At 39.1% G+C, this 27,261-nt stretch overlaps 1 protein-coding gene across 1 annotated transcript in view; it reads left to right on the forward strand.

Moving 5' to 3' along the window:
* Positions 1–27,261, forward strand: part of LOC122562939 (cadherin EGF LAG seven-pass G-type receptor 2-like) — a 94,893-nt gene that overhangs the window by 45,268 nt on the left and 22,364 nt on the right. The window contains exons 12-20 of the mRNA XM_043716241.1: positions 1,347–1,448; positions 5,701–5,795; positions 6,607–6,816; positions 9,784–9,967; positions 11,734–11,877; positions 16,613–16,781; positions 16,924–17,091; positions 20,883–21,009; positions 24,498–24,698. Of these exons, the coding sequence (XP_043572176.1) occupies positions 1,347–1,448; positions 5,701–5,795; positions 6,607–6,816; positions 9,784–9,967; positions 11,734–11,877; positions 16,613–16,781; positions 16,924–17,091; positions 20,883–21,009; positions 24,498–24,698 (1,400 nt within the window). The remainder of the gene's footprint in view (positions 1–1,346; positions 1,449–5,700; positions 5,796–6,606; positions 6,817–9,783; positions 9,968–11,733; positions 11,878–16,612; positions 16,782–16,923; positions 17,092–20,882; positions 21,010–24,497; positions 24,699–27,261) is intronic.

Below are 27,261 nucleotides of genomic sequence, written 5' to 3' on the forward strand. Positions count from 1 at the left end.
CTCAAACTGCCCAGCTATAACTCAATGACTGATTCAAACACCTCCTTTTGATAGACATCAAGCGAAGTGGCCTATAATCTGTTTTCTGCCCTTCCCCCTTTCTTGAATAGTTATATTTGCTACTTTCGAGTCTGATGGAACCTTTCCATAATCTAGTGATTTTTGGAAAATTAACACCATCACATCTATTGCCTCATCAGCCAACTCTTTTAAGATTCTAGGATGAAGTTCATCAGAATATAGAAACTTGTCAGCCTGGAACTCCAAGAATTTGCTCATTACCACTTCCTTGATGACAGCAATTTCTAGATATAGAAATGGCTGATCTGATTGCAATCTCTACTCCATATTCCAGTCTAGTCACAAGAACCTTTCATTTCCTTACTTTCAAATAATCTATCTACTTCTGTCTTAAAAATGTTCAAAGACTGCTTCACCGACTCTTGGGGAAGAGAGTTCCAAAGACTGATGACCCATTGAGCAAAACATTCATCTTAATTCCTCTTCGTCTTAATTAGCAATCCCTTATTTTGAAAGTTATTTTTTCTTAGTTGCTTTGAGCAAAGTGAGGTTGCTAGTTACCCATAATTCAGAGCTACTTGATGACATATTAATTGGTTGTAGAATTAAGGCTCTATTTTACAAATCTGCATAACCAGATAAAAAGATGGTAGAACTAAAGTTTGAAAAATAACTTTAAAATGATGCCATAATATTTAACAATAACTTGGGTTTATATAACATCCATATTATAGTAAAATGTAACAAGATGTTTCATAGGAACATTATAAAATAACATTTGACATTCAACCACATCAGATACTAGCTTAAATAACCACAAGTTTGCACAAAGCATTGGAGAAGTAGCAAAGCAAATCAGGAACTTACTACAAAGTTAGACTTGATGCTTCCCTACTGGTCATTATTGAATCTGATGTGAGTTATGAATATTACTCAGAGATGTTAAGATAATAGTTTTATTGAATTCTTATGATGATGTTCTCAGGTGTTTGAGCAGCAATTCATTTGTGCATGTCGAAGGTACTCTTCAGATGTGTTTACGCAATGTTCAATAACTAGTTTTAAAATTTAAATATTTGAAATATAATGACAACAATGCACAACTGACAGGAATGATAATTTACTTAGTATATTACTGGAACAAACCCAAAATCTTGGTTGTATTTCTGTTTTACACAGAAATACCAGTCTAGGTTTATACTTAGCGACATTCAGAAGTTTTTTATGAAAGTAATTAACCGATATGATGGAGAAGTAATTTATTTTTGGTGTCACTAGAGGTTTAACAGTATCCTGCATTTTTCATGTATTTATTTTTCCTCCAGTGATTTATGACAGTTGTCCACGAGCTATGGAGGCAGAGATCTGGTGGCCCAGAACTAAGTTTGGACTCCCCGCTGCAGTACCTTGTCCCAGAGGATCAATGGGTAATGCTATTACAGTTTCATAAGTCTTCAAAATATTTCCTTGTTAATTAGCCGGAACAGTTTAATCTGACTCAGTTGTTGACACATTGTAAGGAATTAGTATAATGCCACAGGAGGTGAGGAATGGCTTTTACTGAAGCTGCCAGTGATTGCTGAGCTCCTTGGCTTTTTTTATATTTCAGCTGGCTTTCTAATTGTATGAGTAAAGAGAGATATTCTCTCTGAAGTTTAAAAAAAATGCAGCCAAACTGACTGAGGACGGAACTTCAAAACTATGCGTAAACAGGGAATTTCTTCATCCCTTCTCCCACTCATGCTCTAACTTGTGGCAGGAAGCTCAATTTCCATGTGTAAACAAGAGACTTTGTCAGAATGACAGTGCAAGTCAAGGCAGGAGTGTAGGAGAAACTCCTGAAATGACCCACATACAGACCAATGACCTGGAAAGAAAGGAATTCCCCAACCACCCCAATGGACAATGTTCCACCTCCAACACTCTTCTAAGTAATGCATTCCAAATCCTATCATTTCTGAGTAAAGAAGCTTCTCCTCATCACACTCCTAGCCCACTTACTGACAATATTGAAATTGTGACCCCCTGTTACTGACATACCAAGTAGTGGAAACAGGATATCTTTCTCTACCCCATCAATATTGTTTTGAACACTTCAATAAGGTCAACTCTTAATTGTCTTTGTTACAAGGAGAATAATCCCAAACTCTCTAATCTTTCCTTTTATCTAAACTTCCTTATTCCTGGTATCATTCTCGTAAAATCTCCTATGCACTCTCTTCAGGGCTTTACCATCCTTTAAATAAGATGCCTCGAACTGAACCCAATACTCGAAATGTGATCTGACGAACCACTTTGTTTTTATGCTCTATGCATCTCTTCAGAAATACACCAATCCTATAAGCTTTCTTAATAACTGTTTGAACTTGCCTGTCCTCATTCAGAGAATTAGGCATGTAAACCCTGAAGTCTCTCTGCTAATATACTCCCCTCAAAGTTGTTTCTCCAGATATGTCCTTTTCACAAAAGGCAGACTAAACCCAAACCAGCAAATTACTGCTTTATCTATTCTCCATCATTAACAGAAGAATCTAAAGAGTCACCCTCAGTGCCATCAAATGGTGCTTACACAGTAATCACCTGCATTTCATTGTTCAATTTGGATCCTGCCAGGGCCATTCAGCTCCTGATCTTGCTTTAACCTTAGTTCAAACATGGACAGAAGAGGAAGCATAAGAGATGGAATGAGCATGACTGCTTTTAACATCAAAGCAACATTTGGCTGAATTTAGCATCATGGGGCCCTAGCAATAATGAGAATACTACCACCTGCACTCTTCAAGCCACACAGCATCCTGATTTGGAAATATAATGCCATTCTTTCATTGTTGGTTAGGTCAATGTCTAAGGCTCCCTTTCTAACAGTTTTATGGGTATTCCTACACTCCAAGACCAGCAGTGGTTCAAGAAGGCATCCCACCAAAACCTTTTGAAGGGCAGTTAGGGATGGACAATAAATGCAGGCCTGGCCAACAATGCCCACAAACCATGTATGAACACATAAAAAGTCTTCTGTGTCTCTACATAAGTCTGTTTATTTAAGTTTTTGCTGAGGAAGCAGTAAATGATACCTGCTTATCTTGTTTTGTGTATTGTAGTTGCTAAGCTGCATAGCTCTCTGTCTGTTCACTTGTGTGTATTTGTATGAGATTTTTACAGCAAAACTTTGTATTGTATGTCGGGTTGAATTTCTTCCTTTAGAAAGAATCACTATTGAAATCAAAAGTGAGAATTGTTTGTTGATTGAACACCACCCGTCAGTTTTCTTAACGAACAAAGCTGGGTGCATTGGTCATGACCTCAACCCCCACCCCCACCTTCTCAGTAGGTAGAACATCAAATCAAAACTAGGATAAAATAAAGAGCTGCAGATGCTGTAAATCTGAAACAAAAGCAGAAATTGCTGGGGAAACTCAACAGGTCTGGCAACATCTGTGGATAGAAAACTGATTTAAAGTTTCAGTTCCATTTCTGAAGAAGGATCTCTTGATTCAAAACATTAACTCTGCTTTTTGTCCATTGATGCTGTCAAATCTGCTGAGTTTCTCCAGCAATTTGTGTTTTTGTAAACCACAACACGGAACAGTAGTAGGCAATTCAGCCCCTTGTGCCTGCTCCGCCATTTAATATAATTGTGACTGATCTCACTTTGAACTCAATTCCACTTTCCTGCCCGCTGTTCCTAACCCTTTAATCCATTACTAATTAAAATCTGTCTATCTCCTCATTAAATTATTCCATGTCTCAGCATCCATTGCACTCTGGATTGGTGAATTCCACTGATTCCGAGTCATTTGAGTGAATTAATTCCTCCTCATCTCTGTTTTAAATCTGCCACCCTTCAGCCTAAAATTATGACCTCTCTTTCTAGATTGGCCCACAAGGGGAAACATCTACTCTGCATCTACTTTGTCAATTCCCTTTAGCACCTTCTATACTTCAATCAGATATCCTGTCATTTTTCTAAACTCAAGTGAGGTAGTCCCAAACTGCTCAATCTCTCCCCAGTGGACAAGCCTTTTATGTCTCGAATTAATATAGTGAACCTTCTCTGACATGCTCTAATGTAATTATATCCTTTCTCAAGTAAAGGTTCCAAAACTCTACATAGTCTCACCAATGCCTTGCACAATAAGAACACTTCCCTACTTTCATACTCTATTCCATTTGCTGTCCTTGTTACCTGCTTTACTTGCATACTAGCTTCCTGCAATTCATGCAGCAGGACACCCACATCACTCTGCATCTCTCCATTTATTCTTCCAAACAAAACAGACAGTCACACACTTATCCACATGAAACTCCACCTGCCAAATGTCAATTGCGAGGCCATTGACTTAAACAAAGGCTACTCACTGCGATTGTACATCAGAGCCAGCCTGTATGAGATAATGGTAAGACCCCCTTCCTACAGCAAGAGGAAATCCTGCCCTCAATCTCAGTAGTGACCAATCCTGATACTACACTTAGGCCCAAGGAGAAGATTGATGGTGACTGATGTAGAAGTATGTTTGGAGATCTAATGGGGGAGGGGGGGAATACAAAGTCACAATGGAAAGTTAAAAACCTGGTTGAGAGTTCCCCCTAAAGAACGTCTGTGTTTCTCATTTGAGATGTAAAGGAGCAGGCTAGCATCTTTCATTCTGTTCGCCCAAGCTGCACCTATTGTGGTGATAAGATGACTATTAATTGGCTAGTTTTGGGGGCCTCAATAGTTGTTGAATAATCAAGTTGGCTGATATCTTGCCTATTCACGATATTACAGAGGGCAGAGTTCAGGAGTGAGCGGGAAGATGGTGCAGATAGTTGCATACCTTATTTTACACAGAATCAGAGAATCCCTACAGTGTTGAAGCAGGCATTCAGTCCATGGAGTCCACACGGACTCTCCAAAGAGCATCCCACCCAGACCCATCCCCTAACCCTATACCTAGAAACCTACATATCCCATGGTTAATCCAGTTAACCTACACATGCCTGGACACTATGGGCGATTTACCATAGCCAATCCACCTAACCTGTACATCTATGGACTGTGACCAGAAATCAAAGCACCCAGAGGAAGCCTACACAGACACTGGGAGAATGTGCAAACTCCACAAACTCAGTGAGTCGCCCAAGGGTGGAATCAAACCTGCGTTCCTGGCACTGTGAGGTAGTAATGCTAACCTCGGAGACACTGTGCTGCCCTCGTTGCCTCTCCATCTGCAAATATCCCTGCTCTGAGCATGAGGGGAGATGTGGGGGCAAGGTTGTGGTGGTGTAAAGTTTGCACTAACAACACAACCCCCCCATCCCCCCCCCCCAATATCTTTCAAAATTACCAATCTGTTGTTGATACAATCCCTTCCATTGGCAGTTATGTGTTTTACGTGTTCCATGACTCTTTGCTATATTTTACTGAAACAAATGGAGAGGCATCTGGAGTCAAAACATTGAAGTTGGGAATATAAATTTTAAAAATACAAATTATATCTAGCTACACTTGGGAAGAACCACAAAGGTCATCTGCTATATTTGATTCCATCCAATAGATAATATCTCCTTGAAGTGATTCAGTTCCTCCAAGTCAATTATGTGTATGAGTTATTCCACATAACAGTTTTCATAACACCTCTCCTTGTGCCAAAAACTGTACTTGGTAGTTGCTGAGAATGTATATCCTTTTGTTTTATACAGGAACAGGAATTCGACATTGTGATGAACACAGGGGCTGGCTCCCTCCTGATCTCTTTAATTGTACCACCAATGTTTTTGTAGAGCTGAAAACCTTTGTAAGTTTCATTCAGAGAGCTTAATTTATAAGGTTGCAGTGAATAAAATGCTGAGGTTTATTGGTTCCTTTTCATGATCTTGAACGGTTTTCACGTTTCCATGTCTAGTACATTTCTTTCGGAAAACTTAACAGGAGGCAACAGAGGAACTCCTGAAATTATAGTTGCAGTTATCTGAAAATCACTAAGCCTCGATGCGATCCTAGTTTAGTGCTCTCATTAAATGGTGGAATGGAAATCTGTAAACATAAATTTCCAGGCAGCCATTTATCTTCTGTGAGTGACAAAATGAAGGGCAATTTTAAGATTATAACTGGTAATTTGATCATGTTATGCAAATACTTATTATGGCTAGACTCAACCTGATATACATTCATCTATAATTAATGCTTTGTCCCTGTTGGTTGGGAGAAGGTGAAAGGAAATGTGAGATGTCAGGATGACCAAATTAGAAACTTCATATTCATAGTATTCTTAGAAGTAAAATATGTTAATTACATTTTTTTTTGTTGGTGTTTAGATTTTTTTCTGAAACACTCAATGAGGAGGGAACAATTTGTTATTTTAGACTCAATTCCAATTGCTGAACCCTTCTAATTTATTGCATAACTCTTATTTTTTTTCTTTTAGCAATTGTAGTTAAAGTCCTGCTGACAATTTAATCCAATAATGACTTTGAAAAGACTTCACATTAAGCTTTCCTTTAACCTAAAAAATAGCACTGGTCTCTGAAATTTAGTAACAGAAATATCCCTAATTGTATGATTGTTGAGAGCTTCAGCCACTTACTCAGGATGTGTCTTTTGTGCAGGCTGATAAATTGAAACGGAATGAGACTTTGCTGGACATGGAAAAATCCAAGAAAATTGCCCTCATGTTGCGGAATGCCACCCAGCACACAGATGAATATTTCGGTAGTGATGTCAAGGTCGCGTACCATGTGACCTCAAAAATCTTAGAATTTGAGAACACACAGCGGGGATTTGACTTGGCTGCAACCCAGGAAGTCCAGTTCACAGAGGTAAAGGAGCTACAGAGCACCAAAAGTTCCTGATGCAGTTCATGGAACTTTGATCCATTCAGTGCCAGGAGTGTAGTCACTTTACGTCATCAAGTATTGAGACCTACAAAACATCTGATATGTTAGGATTCTTCATGTTGCACTCCCCAAATAATCATAGCGCATACGCAAGCAAGTGGGCCTTTTCTCATGGAAAGCGATTCTTCTGAAAGAGTTAATGTTGGAAAGTTCAATCCAATCTGATGATGTCATGCAGTCACAGTGGGGAAAAGAGAAGTCTAACCCAAGATCCCAGTGGAGACACCTGTATTATCAGTAACTTTGATTTATGATTGTCACATGTAGTAAGGTCAGTGAAAGGTATTGTTTTGCATACTATCCAGGCAAATCACACCCTACGTAAGTACATCAGGGTAATAGAACAGAGTGCAGAATATAGTGTTACAGATAGAGAGAAGATGCAGAGAAAGGTCGACTTTAATATATTAGATTAGATTTCCTACAGTATGGAAACAGGCCCTTCAGCCCAACAAGTCCACACTGACCCTCTGAAGAGTAACCCAGACCTATTCCCCTACTCTATATTTACCCCTGCCTAATGCACCTAACACTGTGGGCAATTTAACATGGCCAGTTCACCTGACCAGCACATCTTTGAATTGTGGGAGGAATCTGGAGCACCCAGAGGAAACGCAGAGAAGGGGAAGAACATGCAAACTCCACACAAGACAGTCGCCCAAGGCAGAAATCGAACCCGGGTCCCAGGCACTGTGAGGGATCAGTGCTAACCACTGAGCCACCATGCCATCTTATGTCCATTCAACCCACTGATAACAGTGGGGAAGAAGCTGTTCTTGAATCTATTGGTATGTGTTTGCAAACCTTTGTATCCTCTGCCCAATGCAAGAGGGTGAAAGAGAGTATAATTAGGCTGGGAGGGTTTTTGAGTACGTTGGCTGTTTTCCTGAGGCAGTGGGAAGTATAGACTGAATTAATGGATGTAACTCCTGAAGTCTGAATTATTAGGTCTTGCTAGTCAATGTAACTTGTTTATTGCACAATTACAGTTGGTACATCTTATTAATTCGAGTGCTGAGCTCCTTAAGGCACACTGCTGGTTCCCCATCTAATAATGCTAATCAAATAGGTACGTAACCCAGTATAGCAAGAAGTAGATGGCATAGTTACTCAGTGGTTAGCACTGCTTCCCTACAGTACAAAGGGTATGGTTCAACTCCAGTGCTGGTTGACTGTGCAGAGTTTGCACATTCTCCCCATACCTGTGTGGGTTTCCTCCAGGTGCTCTAGTTTCCTCCCATACTCCAAAGATGTGCAGGTTAGGTAGATTGGCCCTGGTAAATGGTCCCATAGTGTTCGGGAATAAGTGGTCTACATGAGTTAGTCATGATAAGTAAGGAGTTACAAGAATAGAGTGGGGCCTGGTTCATGGTGAATGCTCCTTAAAGGCTCAGTGCAGACTCGATAGGCCAAATGGCCTCTTTCACATTGTAGGGATTCTCTGATTCTGTGGTAGCAGCATACACCCCAATCATTAACTGGTAGTGGTTGGTTCCACAAAATAAATAATATTATTAAATCCACAATTAATGATGGAAACAAGGGGCAGATTTCAAGGCACGTTTGGGTAGAGTAGCAAACACTTCACAATTTCTAGCAGGTGCTGCAAGGGAGACATTTCAATGAATGGGATGCATTATTCATTGAACATGCCCTCTGGAGATGGCATGTGTCATTGCAGTTCTTCATCTCCAATACACAAGGAATAAAGCAAACATTTGTGTTAGTAATTTCAAAACAAAGGAATCAGTCACTGCTTTAAAAGTAATCCGTAGTTCTGAACTGGTTAGTGGCACCTAGTCACCTTAATCTAAAATCTTAGTACTCTCTAAGCATGTCACGTACAAATATTTAAATTAGCAGATCTTGCCAATATTTGGCAGAACTACCTTTGAAATCTCATTGTGATGGAGATTGACAGTGTATGCTACTAGTCTTAATTGTGTAATTTCAGTGATCAATTATCACAGGCATGCCATTTACATTGTACTTTTGCATAACATGAAGCCTTGAACAAGCAATCATTTTTGTTAAGACATTTTTTGTTAATTTTGGAGTCACTTATTTACATTTGCTTTGAAAAGTTTGAAAACTGATTTGTTTTATCTGTATTTTGCAATTATTACTGTAAACAAAAAAATTAAAGATTTGGTGATCAAACTGATCTCCAAATGAGTGTGCAATTTTTCAGCTTACTATCCTAACATGAAAAACATCTAAGTTCATTCTTTGCCTGGTTTTTACCAAGTTGACCTTTCACCAGTTTAGTTTGTTCCCTGTTTAGTCATTCCTGCAGCAAAAGGAATATCAGTATCCAGGTCTTTTGCAATGCTTTATCTGGTTGGCACCAGAAAGCAAGACACTGGTATGGAATAGTTCATCATCTGATCTTATACATGTTTCCCCAAGTTGTAATAGAGGGACCCTCTGATAGTAAGAGCAGTATGAATCATTAACAATGTAAATTCAAATGCCTGTATGGTGATTTCACCACACTTTTGAGAAAGTCACACTGGCAGAACTGAAGTGAAGTGAATTTACCAGGTTAGGTGTCTCATTACATAGTAGCATAATGGCAAAGGTCTCTGCAGCACTACAAGCTCAATTATACCAACCAGGATTTAAGAGACTATTTGATCCATTATAACTTGCTAAATGAAGAAAGGCCTTTATCTTTTAAAGAGAGCCATCCTGTTTTGAATGTTTGATTAATTACCTATGGCAATCAAGAAATTTAGCATAACCCCTATCAGTAGATTCAGCAGATGGATGAAGCTGACAACGATATTGATTGCGTATGTTATGTGGAGGAAATCAAAGACTTCTTGCTAATTCAAACGTAACTAACTTATTAATAAAACCATTTATTTTGTTTTGTTACATTTGCAGAACCTTATTAAAGTTGGAAGTGCAATTCTTGATATCAGTAACAAGAAGCACTGGGACATAATCCAGCAATCAGATGGAGGAACTGCACACTTGCTAAAGCACTATGAAGATTATGCAAATGCTCTGGCACAAAACATGAGAAAAACCTACCTCACCCCCTTCACCATTGTCACACCCAATATTGGTGAGCAGTATAGAGACTGGAGTATGAGCAGCCTTGAGCCAGCAACATGTAGTACCTTCTGGAATATATTACCTCTTTCATTCCAAGTGATTTGCAAACTGTATCATATGCACTGTGTTCTTTCATCAACTTTATTGTTGGCTACACGAATCACACTTTTCCTGTAATTAGGGCTCCAGTGATATGTTTTACCCTTTAAAAACTGAATTTCAAAAATTCTTGTTCTTTTTACAATATGTCATGGATTTCACCTTCAAAAGTCATTAGAAACTAAACTTTCTGTCCAGACATTTATCTTCAAACAGCATGCCATTTACATACAGCATTTCATGTTAAATCAAACACTGGATCATTTCATCATCCAGAATTGAGATATTTCTGATTGTACTTCTGAACATTTGAATTTGTGGTTTTCTAGTTTCCACCAAGTTATCATTGAGATAAGTTAAAAGGAACATATATGGACTGAAATGGATGGAGATTTTACAGGTTGTGTTATTGGCAGAATTCTGAGCTACGTGTGCCCCAGGTAGACAGGAGAACGAATAGCTTGCCCACATTTTGTTTTATTTTGATGCAAACACATTTCTAGTTAATTATTGAAACATTAGATGGAATTAAGAAAAGTAGACTACAGCTTTTGTTATGCTTGGCACACCCTCCTCATTCCTGAAGAAGGGCTTATGCCCAAAACGTTGATTCTCCTTCTCCTTTGATGCTGCCTGACCTGCTGCGCTTTTCCAGCAATACATTTTTAAGCTTTTGTTATGTACAAGTTATTGACCTGAGTCATTCTTCACTTGATGTAGATTTATTTGCAGATTGAAACATTACAAGTATATAGCTCCTGACTCAACTTCACTCCATTGAAAGCATCTCTCTATGTGTAACCATCTAATCAACACTCTCTACCTGCATTTGTTTAACTTGAGTTGGTACAGTTAATATTCAAAATTAACCCTCAACCAAATGACATTGAGAATCAGCTTCAGTAATTTAAGGGTCCATTGTATGATAATTTTAGTGTTGGCATTAAGCAATTTAACTTTAATGCTACAGGGGCATCCCTCTTGGAAGAACAGCTTGTCAAAATAGGATTTATAGCATTGAAACCCTAGTTTTGTGTGCACTATTTGCAAATGCAGGACTGTGGATTTACCCCCTATTTACCCCGTATCTGAAACTCCTTGTTGGCAATAAGAAATTTCAGTGTAAATGCATTTTTTAGTTCATTGAAATGGAGTTTCGGTTTGAGTTGAGTTCTTGCCTTGCTCATAAATGTCACTGGAGGCTCAGTGAAGAATAACATTAATGGCATCAATATAGATAGATTTTGATATGTTTCTGATCTGAGAATTTAGTGTAAACATAAGTATTATTATTGAGAATAAGAGAGTGGATTGTATTATAATAATTGGATGGTTGATGCGCAGTGTGTGCTGGCTGGCTGCATGATACTACTAATGCAGCGTATCCTGCCATTATAAGGAAAACCTGGTGGGGTGCAAAATATTTGCTGCTGTTCTCTCTCCTCCATCTCTCCCCCCACCCCCAACCACACCACACACCTCCACCCGGTACAATTTGCATGAGTAAGTCAGTAAGCTATTTTCTAGACACTCTTCAATCCAGGAAGCCTGAGCTAAAAATGTATTGTCATATGTAAATGTAAGACTCTAGTTTCCCTCCTCCTTGTCCTCAGCTTTTAATTTTGGGGCAGATTATATCTGAACATCAAAAGCTAACTGAAGTCTTTTCTCTTCCAGTGATTTCAGTAGCTCGTCTTCACAAAATGAACTTTTCTGGAGTGAAACTTCCACGGTATGACTTCATCCGAGGAGAGAAGCCTAAAGACTTGGAGACCATTGCAATCCTTCCAGAGACAATTTTTACACCTGCAGAAACTAAAGGTAAGAACATTTTCTGTTAAAAAGTAGAATAATAAGTATAATAATTTGTGAAGGCAGCATTTCAAATTCCACAATACCTTGTTATCTTTCTGGTCTCTGATCCACACTGGGAAGAGTGACAAAATTTGTTGGCAATACTTCTAAGCATTAGCTGCACTGATAAAGTGATTTAAGGTGTTTTAAATATAATACAAACGATTTCCCCCTCCCCACCCCGGCAGCGACTTTTCAAAAATTTCTGCTAAAATAAATTCACAATCGTGACCAAGTGATATAACACTAATTTGCCAGCCAAATAACAATGATTAAATCTCAAAAGTAATCAATAGATGATAACAAACTTTGGATTGCCCAAAGGGGGACAACATTTAAAAAAAAAATAAAATGGTGTTATTTCTTTATTTTTACCAACTTGTGGCTTCAGACAAATCTAATGGGATTAAATTTTGTTAGGGCTTGATTAGCTCCACCACTTTCACCATTAGATACTGTGTTTCCACATATCAAGTGGGATTTTCTTTGAGCTCATGATAGTGGATTATGAAAAATGCCAAGGAAATTCATCTTGCAGTGAATTTATTCTGTCCACTACAAAATTAATACCTACAGGGTGTTAGTTATTTGCCTTGTAATAACACAGTATTGTTCCAAGAATGCTGAGTCGCTTCTTGCATGATAAAAAGACCTACAACCTGTTTGTATTTAGCCTCAAATCTCTGGCAATATAGGTTAACTCTTGTGTTCTTATGTTTAATGTAATGCTTTTAAAATTATTTTCATCACCACCCCTCTCTAAATGACCAATGTATAAGACAAAACCTTATTCAATGAGTGACAAAATATCACTCAGAAAACACCTATCATAATGTATGCTGAGGAGGTAAGATGACATTTCAATTGTTTTTCGCATTTTTACATTTTTTGTAGAGTCATAGAGATGTACAGCACGGAAACACCCTTTAGTTCAACTCGTCCATTGTCAACCAGATATCCTAAACTGATCTAATTCCATTTGCCAGTATTTGGCCCATATCTCTCCAAACCTTTCCTTTTCATATACCCATCCAGATGCCTTTTATATGTTATAATTGTACCAGCCTCCACCACTTCCTCTGGCAGCTCATTCCATACACACACCAATCTCTGCATGAAAAGGTTGCCCCTCAGGTCCCTTTTAAATTTTTCCCCTCTCACTTCAAACCACTGCCCTCTATTTTTGGACTCCCCCACCCTGGGGTAAATTCCTTGTCTATTCACCCTATCCATGCCCCTGGTGATCTTGTAAACCTGGGTGCAAGTTTGCTCGCTGAGCTGGAAGGTTCATTTTCAGATGTTTCATCACCATACTAGGGGACATCATCAGTGAGCCTCTGGTGAAGCGCTGGTCTGAGGTCCTGCTCTTTATTTATGTGTTCATGTTTCCAAGGGTTATTGATATCATTTCATGTGTTGATGTTATATCCTGTGTTGGTGATGTCATTTCTGGTTCTTTTTCCTCAGAGGGTGATAGATGGGGTCCAAGTCAATGCATTTGTTGATAGAGTTCCATTTGGAATGCCATGCTTCTAGGAATTCTCGTGCATGTCTCTCTTTGGCTTGTCCTAGGTTAGGTGTGTTGTCCCAGTCAAAGTGGTGTTCTTCCTCATCTGTATGTAAGGATACTCGTGATAGTGGGTCATGATTTTTTGTGGCTAATTGATGTTCATGCATTCTGGTGGCTAGTTTTATGCCTGTTTGTTCAGTGAAGTATTTGTTACAGTTCTTGCAAGTTTTTTTTGTAAATGTCATTTACAAATGACGAACATCATTTACAAAACTACCTTGCAAGAACTGTAACAAACACTACATTGGACAAACAGGCAGAAAACTAGCCACCAGGATGCATGAACATCAATTAGCCACAAAAAAACATGACCCACTATCACGAGTATCCTTGCATACAAATGAGGAAGAACACCATTTTGACTGTGACAACACATCTATCCTAAGACAAACCAAACAGAGACATGCACGAGAATTCTGAGAAGCATGGCATTCCAACTGGAGCTATATCAACAAGCACATCAACTTGGACCCCATCTACCACCCTCTGAGAAAAAGAACAGGAAATGAGATCAACAATTCTAGGAAACCTGAACACATACAATAAAGAGCGGGACATAACACCAGCACTTCACCAGAAGCTCACTGATGATGTTACCTAGTATGATGATGAAAAATCTGAAAATGAACCTTCTAGCTCAGTGAGCAAACTTAGATCCAGAGCTCAACCTGAGCTACAAATCTCCTCAAAACTCGCTGTTTTGTAAACCTGTATTAGGTCAGCCTTCAGCCTCCGATACTCCAGGGAAAATAGTCCTAGTCAATTCAGCCTCTCACTATCACTCAACCCAAAGCCTAATAGTTTCTAGCAGGCACAGGGACAGAAACCATGGGTACCCTTGCAACTCCTCGTCCCAACCCCCAGCTCCTGACCCAAGCATAGTAATGCCAACATAGACCTGAGCCCAGTGGCCTTCCCCAGAGCCCCTGGTCCTGATTATTGGGCCCTGATATTGCCCCCTGTCCCAGATCCTGATTGCTAGGCTGTTAACGGAAGTTTGATAACCCAGACCTCTGGACTAAAACAACTTTCTAACAAAAAAAATTGCTGCTTAACCATAGGTGTAATTATGGCATTACTGTGTAGGTATATTAAGTTTGACTTAAAAAAAATTAACTGTATGTGTCATGCAGGTAAAAATATGTATTCAAATTGACAAACATAATTTCATTGAAAAAAAGACTTGCATTTAAATATTGCCTCTAGGACCCTCACAATATATCCTACAGTTCAAGCTATTCTAGAACTGTAGTTAATGTTATTGTTGTAATATATGAAATCAGGCTGCCAGTTTGTCTCACAAAACTCCCCCAGGCAGCAATGTGTTGATAAGATATTCTGTTTTAGTGAGGTTGCTTGAGGATAAATATTATTCAGGACATTGGGTTATTCTTACATCCTCTACTCCATAAGATATTGCCATGAGATTTTTTTACTTAATCTGATAGAGCATTAGAGAGCCTCTGTTTAATATTTCATCCAAAATACATCACCTCTGACAATGACCTCAGCTTTGCCTTTTTGAGTCCAATCCGACTCCTCTTCAAAACTGAAGAGTTCAGAACTCAGTTCTGAAGAAGAATTTGACTGGACTCAAAACATTAACTCGGTTTCCCTTTCCGCAGGTGCTAACAGATCTTCTAAATTTCTCCATTTTGTCTGCTTTTATTTTAGATCTCCAGCACTCACTCTGTTTTTCTTCAATAACCATGATGATGGCTTCTCTGTCAATATCATGTTACTGGTGTTTACATCTGGGTTACACACTATTCCAGCACATAATCACCAAGCAACAAACAATGTAACAAGTTCGGCGCAATGATCTAAAACACTTGGACACTTGTTTTTAGCACTTGCCAACAAACGCACAATGTGGTTACATTTGTACACTGTGACTACGAGAAGCGGTTTGGTTTATTCAGATGGGCTGGTTTGCAATGCAGAGTGATGCCACAGGCATGGGTTTAATTCCCACACTGGTTGAGGTTGCCATGAAAGACCCTCCTTCTCAACCTCTCTCCTGGCCCTTAGATTAAACCATTGCCAGTAGTCTCTGTCAGATGAGAGAGCAGTCCTGTGGTCGTGTAGGCCTATGGTGACTTTACCTTTACTGTTAATACAAGCATTGATATCTTAGGGAGAACTTTTTTAGAATGGCACAAGACAGAGGTTGGCAAGCTATGGCAGATTGGATCCCTGACCACTGAGGCACATTACTGATGGTTGACAAGGGAGCAGACAAGGCCTTCTAGCACAGGGTGAAAGGAAGCTAATTTGATTATGCAAAGCATTAACGTGGACATATTTTGGCAATGGCAGATTGAACCCAGGGTCCATTTCTCCAAATGGGAAGGCCCCCAGCAGAATGAGGACCTCCTCCTAGCAATAGCCCAGGGTGATTGTTTTTTTAAACAAAGCCTTCAAGCTCCCAGTAATGTCCTCTGTGGGGTCTCTTCTCCATCCAGAGTGACATTATGTTTTTAAACATTTTCTGTAGCCTTTCACTGAACCAACAGCTCTTGGGGGACTGGAAACCATTCTGATGGCAGCTTATTTGTGAGCTTCAAAATGAAGTGGGAAAGACTCGTTGACCAGCTCAGCGTGTTGCTAACACACTTTTCCACCTAATCTTGGCACCTCACTGCCTTTTAGAAAATCTGGCCCCACATAGCTTGCACAATGTCCAGTACTCACTTTACTGAAGAAAAATACAATGAACAACACTTGGACCAACACTGCTGGATAACATTATTGTAAAGCCATTGCAGCTTAGTGGAGCGGCCATAGATAAAATAGAAAATTGCAAAGCAAAACTTTGTTCTCATTAATTAGTAAGGAAGCATTGAAATGAAGTAAACCTATACCATTGCACCTTCTCACAAACACACCACGTGCTGCTGTGTGATAGTCAATTGCATCCATTTTCTGACCCACAAATAGAGGCATTGTTTTCAACACAGTCTGTTTGAGTGCCAAAATTAACTCCTGGCACCAAATGTTACAGCAAATTGGAAAATCTAGCAGACAAGAGTTCAGTATTTACGGTTCAACCAGTATTTCTTATGAATGTTTTTGATGACTAATATCAGTTAAAAGGAAACATGAACTTGTTTTATTTGGTTTCTTGACCAGAAAATCCCAAAGTCCCAACCTCCTCATCGGAAGACGAAAGCACAGCTCTGAGCAGAAAACGGAGACAGTCTGATTTAAATGAGCAGGATGCCATCGCTAGTATAATAATCTATTGGACACTGGGACAGCTTTTACCAGAACGTTATGATCCTGACAAAAGAAGTCTAAGGTAAACCTTAATGGGTAAAGAAAATAAATAAGTAGCTTTCCTGTTGAGTCCTCAAGCCACATATTAGTAAAGCATAGTAACAAATGTAGAAATAAAGTTAATTTGTTAATTCAGTTTCTGAATTGATTTTTGTCTGTCCCAGGGTTCCTAAGCGACCTGTCATTAACAGCCCCATAGTGAGTATTGCCGTCCATGACAACGATGAATTACTACAGCACCAACTGGAAAAGCCCATCAGAGTGCAGTATAGGCTTTTTGAAACTGAAGAACGATCCAAGCCCATTTGTGTCTTCTGGAACCATTCCATCCCGTAAGACCTCTCAGTCGTTATTTGTAAACTTGATTGTCTAGGGGAAAAGAATGTAGAATGTCTGAAAAGTCCACACATAGCAAGTATGGATGTATGAACAAAGGCTTAGCTATCTGGTAATGGTCAACCTGGTCTTTTCAAGGGATGATCGTTCTTTCTTAACACAGGGGCAGTTTTAAATCATATGTCAAGGTGACACTGTAATTTTCCAAGCTCTAATCGGGCATCACAAAGAAAACAGGTATTTCAGTCTAGTTAAATAATTCTTTTCTGCCTCTTTGATTTAAAAAAAATTCTCATTTTTCCAGGGGTCAGAAAAGGATAGAATTTGCCATTTTAAAACCCCTGAATGTTGCATTCTTGCACGGTTCAGTGATCTGAATTTGAAATGCATATTGGATAAATGAAAAGGGGCAGTCTGACCCAAATAGTTGTCCAATGAACAGTTACAAATTTACATTACTATAAAAGTCTGACAGGATATCACCAACCTGGGTCTATTTGTATAGCAGTTAACATTTTCTGACCATTGATTCATTCCTGTATCTACTCTCTCCTTCATTGAATGCAGTAGTTGATGAACTGTAGCTCTCTGGGGTCAACTAGCTCTTTGTTAGCGCTTCCAAGGAAACATTGTCAAAATACTATTTTCCATATCTGTTAACTCAGCTATACCTGAAATGACCATCAAAGGCTGTCATGGGTGGAAACTTGGCCAGTTTACTCCCTGTCAAAGTCCTACTGTGTGTACGGCTGAGTGCAAATAACCTAGCCTAGATGTAGGTCTGAATCAAGAAATATTCTTATTTGATATAATCAAAGAATGGTTGCAGCACAGGAAGAGGCTATTTTGAGCAAAGAAAAGTACAGCACAGGGCCCTTTGGTCCACAATGTTGTGCCAAACATGACGCTGAATTAAAGTAATCCCTTCTGCTGCCCTTGGTTAATCTCTCTCCATTCCTTGCATATTAATGTGCTTATCTAAAAGTCCTTTAAGCACCTCCATCGTCTCTGCATCATTTGGCCTAATGTGACTTTGTTAGCCTGTTACCTTTTCCTCACAGTCCTGAAAACCTTTCCTTTCCACTTGGCCAACTTCATTCCAAAGTATAAGGTCACTCTGTGCCTTCTTTCTTGTTGGGCTGGAAACATAATACTACTATCCCAGCCTATCTTCAGATAATTAATGTCCCCCATTCTAATTACTATTATTTTTATTCCTTTTAGTAATTTCCTACCGAACCTTTAGTTGGTAGCTTGTAAACTGCACTGACTAATGTAATGACAAATTATTATTCCTTAGCTCAGCAAAATTCTGCCTTTGACCTGTCTACCACATCCTCTCCAAAACTGCAAACATCCTCTGTCTCCAGCGCCACAATGTTCTCTTCAGTCAATACTGCCAACCTTCATATCTTTCCTGAACATTGGTTAACCAGAAATCTTTAATAAGCAGTCCTGCCCTTTTTGAACCCAGTCCCTATTATTACACAACAACATCTTTCCCAGGTGACTAGCTGCATCTCACACTCACCAATTTTATTTCCCAGTTTTAGCACATTCATCTATATGCACCATAATCCTAATTTAGATTTTATTACTTTTCCTCTTATGCTGAATGGACTTAAAACCTTCCTGTTTTCCTCATCTAGTACTACTTATCTCCCAAGATAGTTTGCACTTTAGTCTCTCTCTCTGCTATTAACTCCTGGCTCCTACCCCCTTAAGTTAGTTTCAACCCTCCACAAAAGCAATAAGCAAATCACCTCAGAGGAAATTAGGCCGAGCACTTGTTTTGATGCAAATCATTTGGCTTATACACGTTCCATCGCCTCTACAACCAATCCCAATGTCCCAAAGAATCAAACACTCCCTCTTCATCTGATCATTTCTCTAGCCATGTGTTCAACTGCTTCATCGTCCTAATGATGTACTCATTAAACTTTCTTCCATTCAAAGATGATTACTTTTGAGGCCCTGCTTGCGAATTTTTTATTTAACTTCTTAAATTTTAACTGCGGGTCCACGTCTGTCTTTCTAGCATTGATGCCATTGTAAGCCTCAGTACCTTTCTCCTTTCAATACGTTGCTTGTGTTCAAAGAAATAGCCATTTTTGGTACCAGGATGCAGCTTACCATCCTGGATGCATGCCTCCCACTGCAAACGTGCCTGTCTGTCCCTGAACTAACAAATCTCTTATCACTGTTGCTTTTCTAGTCCTCTTTATGCTTTTACCGCAATCCCCAGATGAACCATCCTTTCCGTCCAATATTTTGTGTGTTTTATTTCCAGTATAATTTATTAATATGGAGTGGTGATTATTTGTAGATGTTTTAGATTGCATTGGGAACATAATTGGATTATACTCAAAACCTTTAATATGTGAATATGCTTTTCTCTTCCCTTCTAATATCCCTCCAATGCTCACTCTTTCTTACCTGCTTTTAAAGTTTTACATTGATATGCAGTTCCACAGAAATGAATAGCCTTCAGGATTTCACTGATACAATCATTTTTATACTAGCCCAGGTAGGGAGTGGTGCTGAGTAGAATCTGATTTTGCTGTCATCTGAGATGCATATATGGACTGCTGGACGGGACTCAGGTGTTAGCTTCATTCATAAAAGAGGTAGCTTAATGTGCCTCTTCTGAGGTGGCTCGTTGGCAAATAGTGATTACATGATGGTTTGGGTACTGCTTCTGACTAGTACAACCTGTTTAATGTGCTGCAGGTTAACAACCTTAGACATTCACTGCCATTAGCACCAACTGTGGCTGCAGTGTGAGCCAAATACAGAATGCAAGACAGCAATTGCTAAGGTCTCTTCAAACCTATCTCCAAAATCTGCAACCACCATTGTCTAGAAGGACAAAAGTAGCAGGCACTTAGGGACATCACCACCTACAATTTATCCTCAAGAACATGCATTATCCTGACTCAGAACAGTATTATCACTCATTAATTTTCACTGGGTCAAAATCAAGGAACTCCACTTGGCTGTACAATGGGAGTGTCATCACCACATCTACTGCAGTGGTTCATCACAGTGGCTCACCACCATTTTAATGTGGGTAATAAATCCTGATCTTCCTGTTGATCTCTCTAAGCGATGGTTGGAAATAGAGAGAAAAAAATTGGCAGTGTGATCAATGGGTTTGACAAGACTCAAGCTGTTGGTCAATATTGAAAGCTTCTCCTAATTCATGTTGAGGACATAATTATTGCAAGAAATTTTACTGCAAGGACAAAATAACATTGCAGAATAGTTTTACCTGATTTTCATAGGGTACATAAACAAAACACAAAAACAAATACAAAAACACATGCTTCAAATTATGGTACCAAGATCATGTATAGAATAGAAATCCTATAGTGAGGGTTCAACATTTTGTTTTCATTCATTTTAGAATAAGATATGGGTAGTGAAATAACAGAGTACCATTTTTATTTATTTCTGGGCTGTAGTGTTGCTGACATGGTCAGCATTTGTTGCCGATCTTGAATTGGTTTTGAGAAAGTCTGGTGAGCTGTTGCCTTGAATCATTGCATTCCATGTACTGTGCTGTTAGAGAGCGGATCCTGAGCAAAAGTGATAGGGAGTGGTAATATAGTTTAACTCACCTGGTTTCCTATGGAGTCTGCAGTGTACTAACTTTAGTATAAGATCTCCAGCTGCTTCTAAGTTGCTTTAAGTTGATTTGATCTGAAAATATATTATGTGACACACATGTTTATTAACATACTTTTAAATGCCTCTTTTTTTCATTCTGTGGTCTGTACTTGTGCAGTGTTGGTGGAACCGGAGGCTGGTCATCAAAAGGATGTGAATTAGTCTTCAGGAATGAGACCCATATCAGCTGTCAGTGTAATCATATGACAAGCTTTGCTGTTCTGATGGACATTTCTAGACGAGAGGTAACTCTGTCTCTTTGAAGAAAACTATCACCCTTTTTTCACTTCTCATTGCAGTTCCAGTATTGCACTTCTCATTGCAGTAAGTATACAATAACAGATTCTGTTATTGTATACTTAAATGCATAGCATTTACTTTCTCATAAGCAGACAGTGTGTGCTCCTTTGTACAATATTAGCATTTAAATTTAAGATGATTGTACCCTCCCTCCTGTACTTTTTTCTGGCTGAGTTATTTTGTAGAGCTGTTTCCTCCTTTCTGCCAGTCAGAGTCTATATTTAGCCTGAAGTGTATGTGACTGTCATTGAGATACCGATGTAGATGATTCAACCCCAGTCACTTTAAAGTGTGGCCTTAGTATTGCAGTTTTTTGTTGAATTGAGAAACTGCAGCAAAGTACCACAGCCAGTTGTTCAGATGTCCCTACAATTAAAAAAGAGGAATGATTAATAGGAAAAAAAATGGCATTAACCTTCAGTCTTAAAAGTCAGAAACATTTAGCAAGGATGAAAATCAAGAAAAGAATGGTAGAATTTAGATTTGTATAGCCTCTTTGACATTCCTTCAGATATATGTGAACTCCCACAAACAGCACTATAGTAAATTACAAGGTTATCTGTTCTAGTGATGTAAGTTGAAGGACAAGCTTTAGCCAGAAAACCTACTTCGAATCTCTTCAACTAAGATCATTTATATTCACCTGAGTGGACAGATGGGGCCAAAGTTTTATGTTTTATATGATAATGGGGGCTGCTGTGGTCTATCAGTACAGCACAGGAGTGTTAGCCTGCATTAGTCCAGAAGGCCTTAGGATGGAGCGTGAACCAACAACCATACAATTCAACGCCAGTGTGTCACCACCAAACTATGACTAGGAGTACTTGGGTTTGAGTGTCGTGTAAAAGAATTATTTAGAGTAGATGTGTTGATCCATTTGGGCCAGGATTGAGAAGATTTAAAAAAACCTAAAAGTTATTGGTTGCTGAATATGTTGGCCTTTCTTGGCACCCATTTTCTTTAGCTGAAAATGTGTTGCTGAAAAAGCGAGCAGGTCAGGCAGCATCCAAAGAGCAGGAGAATCGACGTTTCGGGCATGAGCCTTTCCTCACTTTCTCCACCCATTTTCTTTAATCAATATTGTTTTACTATTTTGTTAAGCACATACCCTATGAATATTTGTTGAACAAAGTTTCTATACTGCCGACATTTAATTGAAGTTTTGGCACTTGTAATCAATTGGCATAGCCACCAGGTGTTTCCACCATGTGGTCAGTGTACTAAATTAATATAGCTCGTGTCGCCCCTGTTTAATTTGTAATGAGTCAAGTTAATGGAGAACAACAGTCAAGCTTTTGGTAAAAGTTAGTTTATTGCAAGTTATTACTGAACATTTCTTAAGGATAGAGATGATATTATTTGATGTTATACAGGACATTGGTGAGGCCTCTTCCTGAGTACTGTGTCCAGTTATGATCTCCCTGTTATAGAAAGGGTGTTATTAAGGTGGAGACGGTTCAAAAGAGATTTACTAGGAAATTACCAGGAAAGGCTGGAGATGCTGAGCATAGGAGGTTTAGAGGTGAGCTAATAGTTTATAAAATAATGAGGAATATAGATAGGGTGAATGGCAAATGTCTCATCCCAAGAGGAGAAAGATTTTTTTAAAAAGACATGAGGGGCTTTTTTTATTTACACAGATTGGTTTGTGTATGAAATGAACTTCCAGAGGATATAGTGGATGCGGGTACGGTTAGGATTTTTAAAAGACATTTAGATAAGTACATGAATAAGAAATGTTTGGAGTGATATGAGCCAAGTGCAGGCAGGTGGGACTAGTTTAGTTTGGGATTATGGTCAGCATAGAGCCAAAGGGTCTGTTTCTGTGCTGTATGACTCTATTTAACAGGTAGCAAGATTAAAACAGATACCGACACGACAAAAAAAACAATTGATAAGAAAATCCCAATAGATCTCTGGTGTATAATTTTGAGGGCCAGTGATTCAGTACCTGGTTACCAAGGTTAAGACTTTAAGTCAGGTTCAGCAGTTGCAGTAACGTGTGTAGTTGGATGGTTGTGAATTTCTTATGCCGCTAGATTTCTGCAGGACAGCAGATTTTAAGAGACAGAGATAATTCTTGGCTTCTGGTTCTGCAGGCAGGTACTTTCAGCTATTTGATTACAACACGCTACTAGTGGCTTGAGATCTCTCTCTCTCTTTTCTTCTAAACGATTCAAAATGAATCTTTCTTTGTCTGAGTAGATTGCCATTATTGACTCATTCTTAGCTGCCAAGGTGACCTGTACAGAAACAAAGTCAAATCTCATCAAAGGCAGTGGTATTATGGACACAGCTCTTCTCCCATTTGTGGATCTTAGTTTTTTTTTCTGGTCAGTGGCCAATTTACAATACCATAATGAGTCAATGAATTATGTGAACTCCTCGATGAGAGTTTTTGCATATCTGTAAATACATTTGATATTTCTCTATAATCTACAGGCAGCTTGCATTTATATAGTCAGGCGATTGTACCAGCTTTGTTTTTAGTTTCTTGCCTAGTAACAGTCAGATTAACACTTTTTTTTACAATAAATTGGAATATTGTGTGCAATTCTGGTCTCCTTCCTATCGGAAAGATGTTGTGAAACTTGAAAGGCTTCAGAAAAGATTTACAAGGATGTTGCCAGGGTTGGAGGATCTGAGCTACAGGGAAAGGCTGAACAGGCTGGGGCTGTTTTCCCTGGAGTGTCGGAGGCTGAGGGGTGACCTTATAGAGGTTTACAAAATTATGAGGGGCATGGATAGGATAAATAGGCAAAGTCTTTTCCCTGAGGTTGGGGAGTCCAGAACTAGAGGGCATAGGTTTAGGGTGAGAGGGGAAAGATATAAAAGAGACCTAAGGGGCAACTTTTTCACGCAGAGGGTGGTACATGTATGGAATGAGCTGTCAGAGGATGTGGTGGAGGCTGGTACAATTGCAACATTTAATAGGCATTTGGATGGGTATATGAATAGGAAGGGTTTGGAGGGATATGGGCCGGGTGCTGGCAGGTGGGACTAGATTGGGTTAGGGTACCTGGTCGGCATGGACGGGTTGGACCGAAGGGTCTGTTTCCATGCTGTACATCTCTATGACTCTAAGTGGTACCATTTCACGATTGTTCTGGAAATTACCAGACCATAACCATATAATCATGACAGCAGTCAAATCCTTAGGGATAATATGTATTGCATGGATCTTCCCAATGTTAATAGACATGGGTTTCTACTTTTATGGTGCAATGCAATTAAATATCTTGTGTACCATTCAGTATACTTTGCAATATTAACAGCATGAACAATATTTGTAAATTCTTCCTACTGCCAGTGATTACAGATTGTCTAATGTTATGAGTAGCTAATAAGACTCCAGGAGCTGCAACTATAGCATTTATCATTATTATATTATTATACTGTACTGAAAATCATATTTCTACAATTCTCCCCTCAGAATGGTGAAATTCTGCCTCTGAAGCTGGTCACATACTCCACTGTGGCTGTCTCACTCAGTGCTTTGCTGCTGTCCTTCTTGATTCTCCTGTTTCTAAGGGCCCTTCGTTCAAACCAGCACAGCATCAGTAAAAACATGGTCATGGCTCTCTTCTTGTCTGAACTCATCTTTGTCCTTGGAATTAACCAAGCAGATAATCCAGTAAGTATTACGGGAAACCATCTCTATGTGACGTGGGGATAATTTGACCAACATCAAATTCATGTCCTTCAATCAATGACACTGAATGAAGTCAGTATTTTGTCATATCGGTTGAGGTGGATAACCCCAACAATTTTGGCAGTTCATCGTACAATACCACATAAGAGATTGGTGGTAGATACTTTATCAAATGGGGTTAACTGGAGTAATCTCAGCATAGTCCTCACAAGATTGCTGTTTACACATTGTACGTGGGAAGGCAGTGGACTAATGGCATCATTGCTGGCCTGATATTCCAGATAGTGGGAGGAAGTGAGGACTGCAGAGACCGGAGAGTCAGAGTTGAAATGGATGGCGCTGGAAAAGGCACAGCAGGTCAGGCAGCATCTGAAGAGCAGGAGAGTCAACATTTTGGGCATCAGCACTTCGTCATTCCTGATGAAGGGCTTATTCCCAAAATGTCAACACTCCTGTTCCTCGGATGGGCAATAACTGTTGGTCTAGCCAGTGACACCCACATCCCGTGAATGAATAAAAAATGTCAGATTGTGTCAGCGTGACCGCCTTGGTTCAATGCATAGGTGGCAATATGTTATTTTTTTCCATTCATGATCTTGTTTGCAGGACCAGCATTAATTGGCCATCCCCAATTTCTCTGAGGCAGTTAAGAGTCTATCACGTTGTTGAGAGCCTGGAGTCACATGTAGGCCCGACCAGTTAAGGACAGCAGATTTCCTTGCTTAAAGGATATTTGTAAAGCAGACGGGTTTTTACAACAATCGATGGTAGCTACCTACTTGCCTTTAGCTGGCTTTTTATTGCCGGACTTTTTTTAAAATTCAAATTTCACCTTATGCCGTGGTGGATTCAAATCCATGTCGCCAAATCATTAACCGAGTTTCTTAATTACTAGACATTACCTTATTGTCTCTCCTGAGACCTTGTTATTGAGTCTAATTGCACATGTGTAAGAGTTACCACTGCTCACTAACCTGTGAAAATGAGAACCTAGTTTACTCCTTTTTTTAAAAAAAATTTGCAAGCTGTAGAGAAGACTGTATAATTGATTTTCCGTATAATCTCTGAGGAAGTGCTTCTGTTTTTCCTTTTGTGCTAAACCTGATTTGGGATTACCTTAAGTTTTATTAGTTACATGATCAAGCTATTATTGTTTCATAGCTAAATTCTCATTCCGAATAAACAAACTTACTGACCATAATTACAGTGCTTAATAACTGTTTGAAATATTATAAATTTTTATAATTTAAAATAAAGAAGTATTAGGATTTAGTATTCAAAATTAATAATTCCTGTCATCTTTAGAATTGTGGTTTTATGCTCTAAATGTAGTGTTTAATCTGTACAGTGGATCCCTCTGGTGGTATATTGAATGAACTGCAGTACTAGAAACTAGAAAATTGGAAAATAAAACTTGACCACAGAGCTTTAATTAAAATTCTCTAACAAAGGGGAAATAAATTAGATCACCTATTTCATGTAATGTCATAAGAGAAAAAAAAGTAATCTGTTAAGTGTTGGTAATATATATTAGCATTGGAGGCAGTCCAGAGAAGATTCACTAGATTGATCCTGGGTATGGAGGGATTTTCTTCTGATAAGAAGTGGTTAAGTTGGAGTTGAGAAGAAAGATAGATGTTATTGAAGCAGTGATACTGCCCGCATCTCTGAGCCAGGAGGCATGGGTTTAAGTCCCCACCTGCTCCAGAGCTGTGTAATAACATCTTTGAATATGTCAATTAGAAAATATCGATAAGATTCTTACAGGACTTAACAGGACGGATGTAGAGAGGTAATTTCTCCTTTTGGGAGAGCCTAGGACCAGAGGCAATAATCAGAGTAAGGAGTTACACACTTAAGGTGAGATATGGGGAATTTTTATCCCTCAGAGGGTAACCAATCTGTGGAATTCTTTAATGGAAAGGGCTGTCAAGTCTGGACCGTTATTTATGTTCACAGCTGAGCTAGACATATTTCTAATCATTATGGGAAAGGGTTATAGGGATAAGGCTGGAAAGTGGAGTTAGAGAATATCAGATCAACCACGATCTCAATAAATGGCAGAGCAGACTTGATGGGCCAAATGACCTATTTCTGCTCCGATGTCTCATGGTCTTGATTAGTAACTACTGTATTGTCCTTGTGGAGACAAAGAACTGTCTTCCCATTGAGGATGCTTGGAGGTTACTATTGACCAGGAACTGAACTGAACCAGCCAAATAAATGTTGTGTTCAGAAGAGCAGGTCAAAGACTGGGAGTTCTGCAGCAAACAATGTACCTCCTCAATTGTCAAAACCTGTCCAACATTGACAGTACCCAAGTCATGAATATGATATAATGCTCTGTACTTATCTGGTTGAGTGCAGTTCCAACAATACTCAAGAAACTCAATGCCATCTAGGACAATGCAGCCTGCTTGATTAGCACCACATTGAGCATTCACTCCCTCCATACATAAAACACACTGGCAGCAGCATGTAGCATGAACAAGGTGTAATGCAACAACAGACTAACACTCTTTTGACAGCTCCTACCAAGCCAAGC

The sequence above is a fragment of the Chiloscyllium plagiosum genome, chromosome 26 (genome assembly GCF_004010195.1).
Source record: "Chiloscyllium plagiosum isolate BGI_BamShark_2017 chromosome 26, ASM401019v2, whole genome shotgun sequence".
NCBI classification, from domain to species: domain Eukaryota; kingdom Metazoa; phylum Chordata; class Chondrichthyes; order Orectolobiformes; family Hemiscylliidae; genus Chiloscyllium; species Chiloscyllium plagiosum.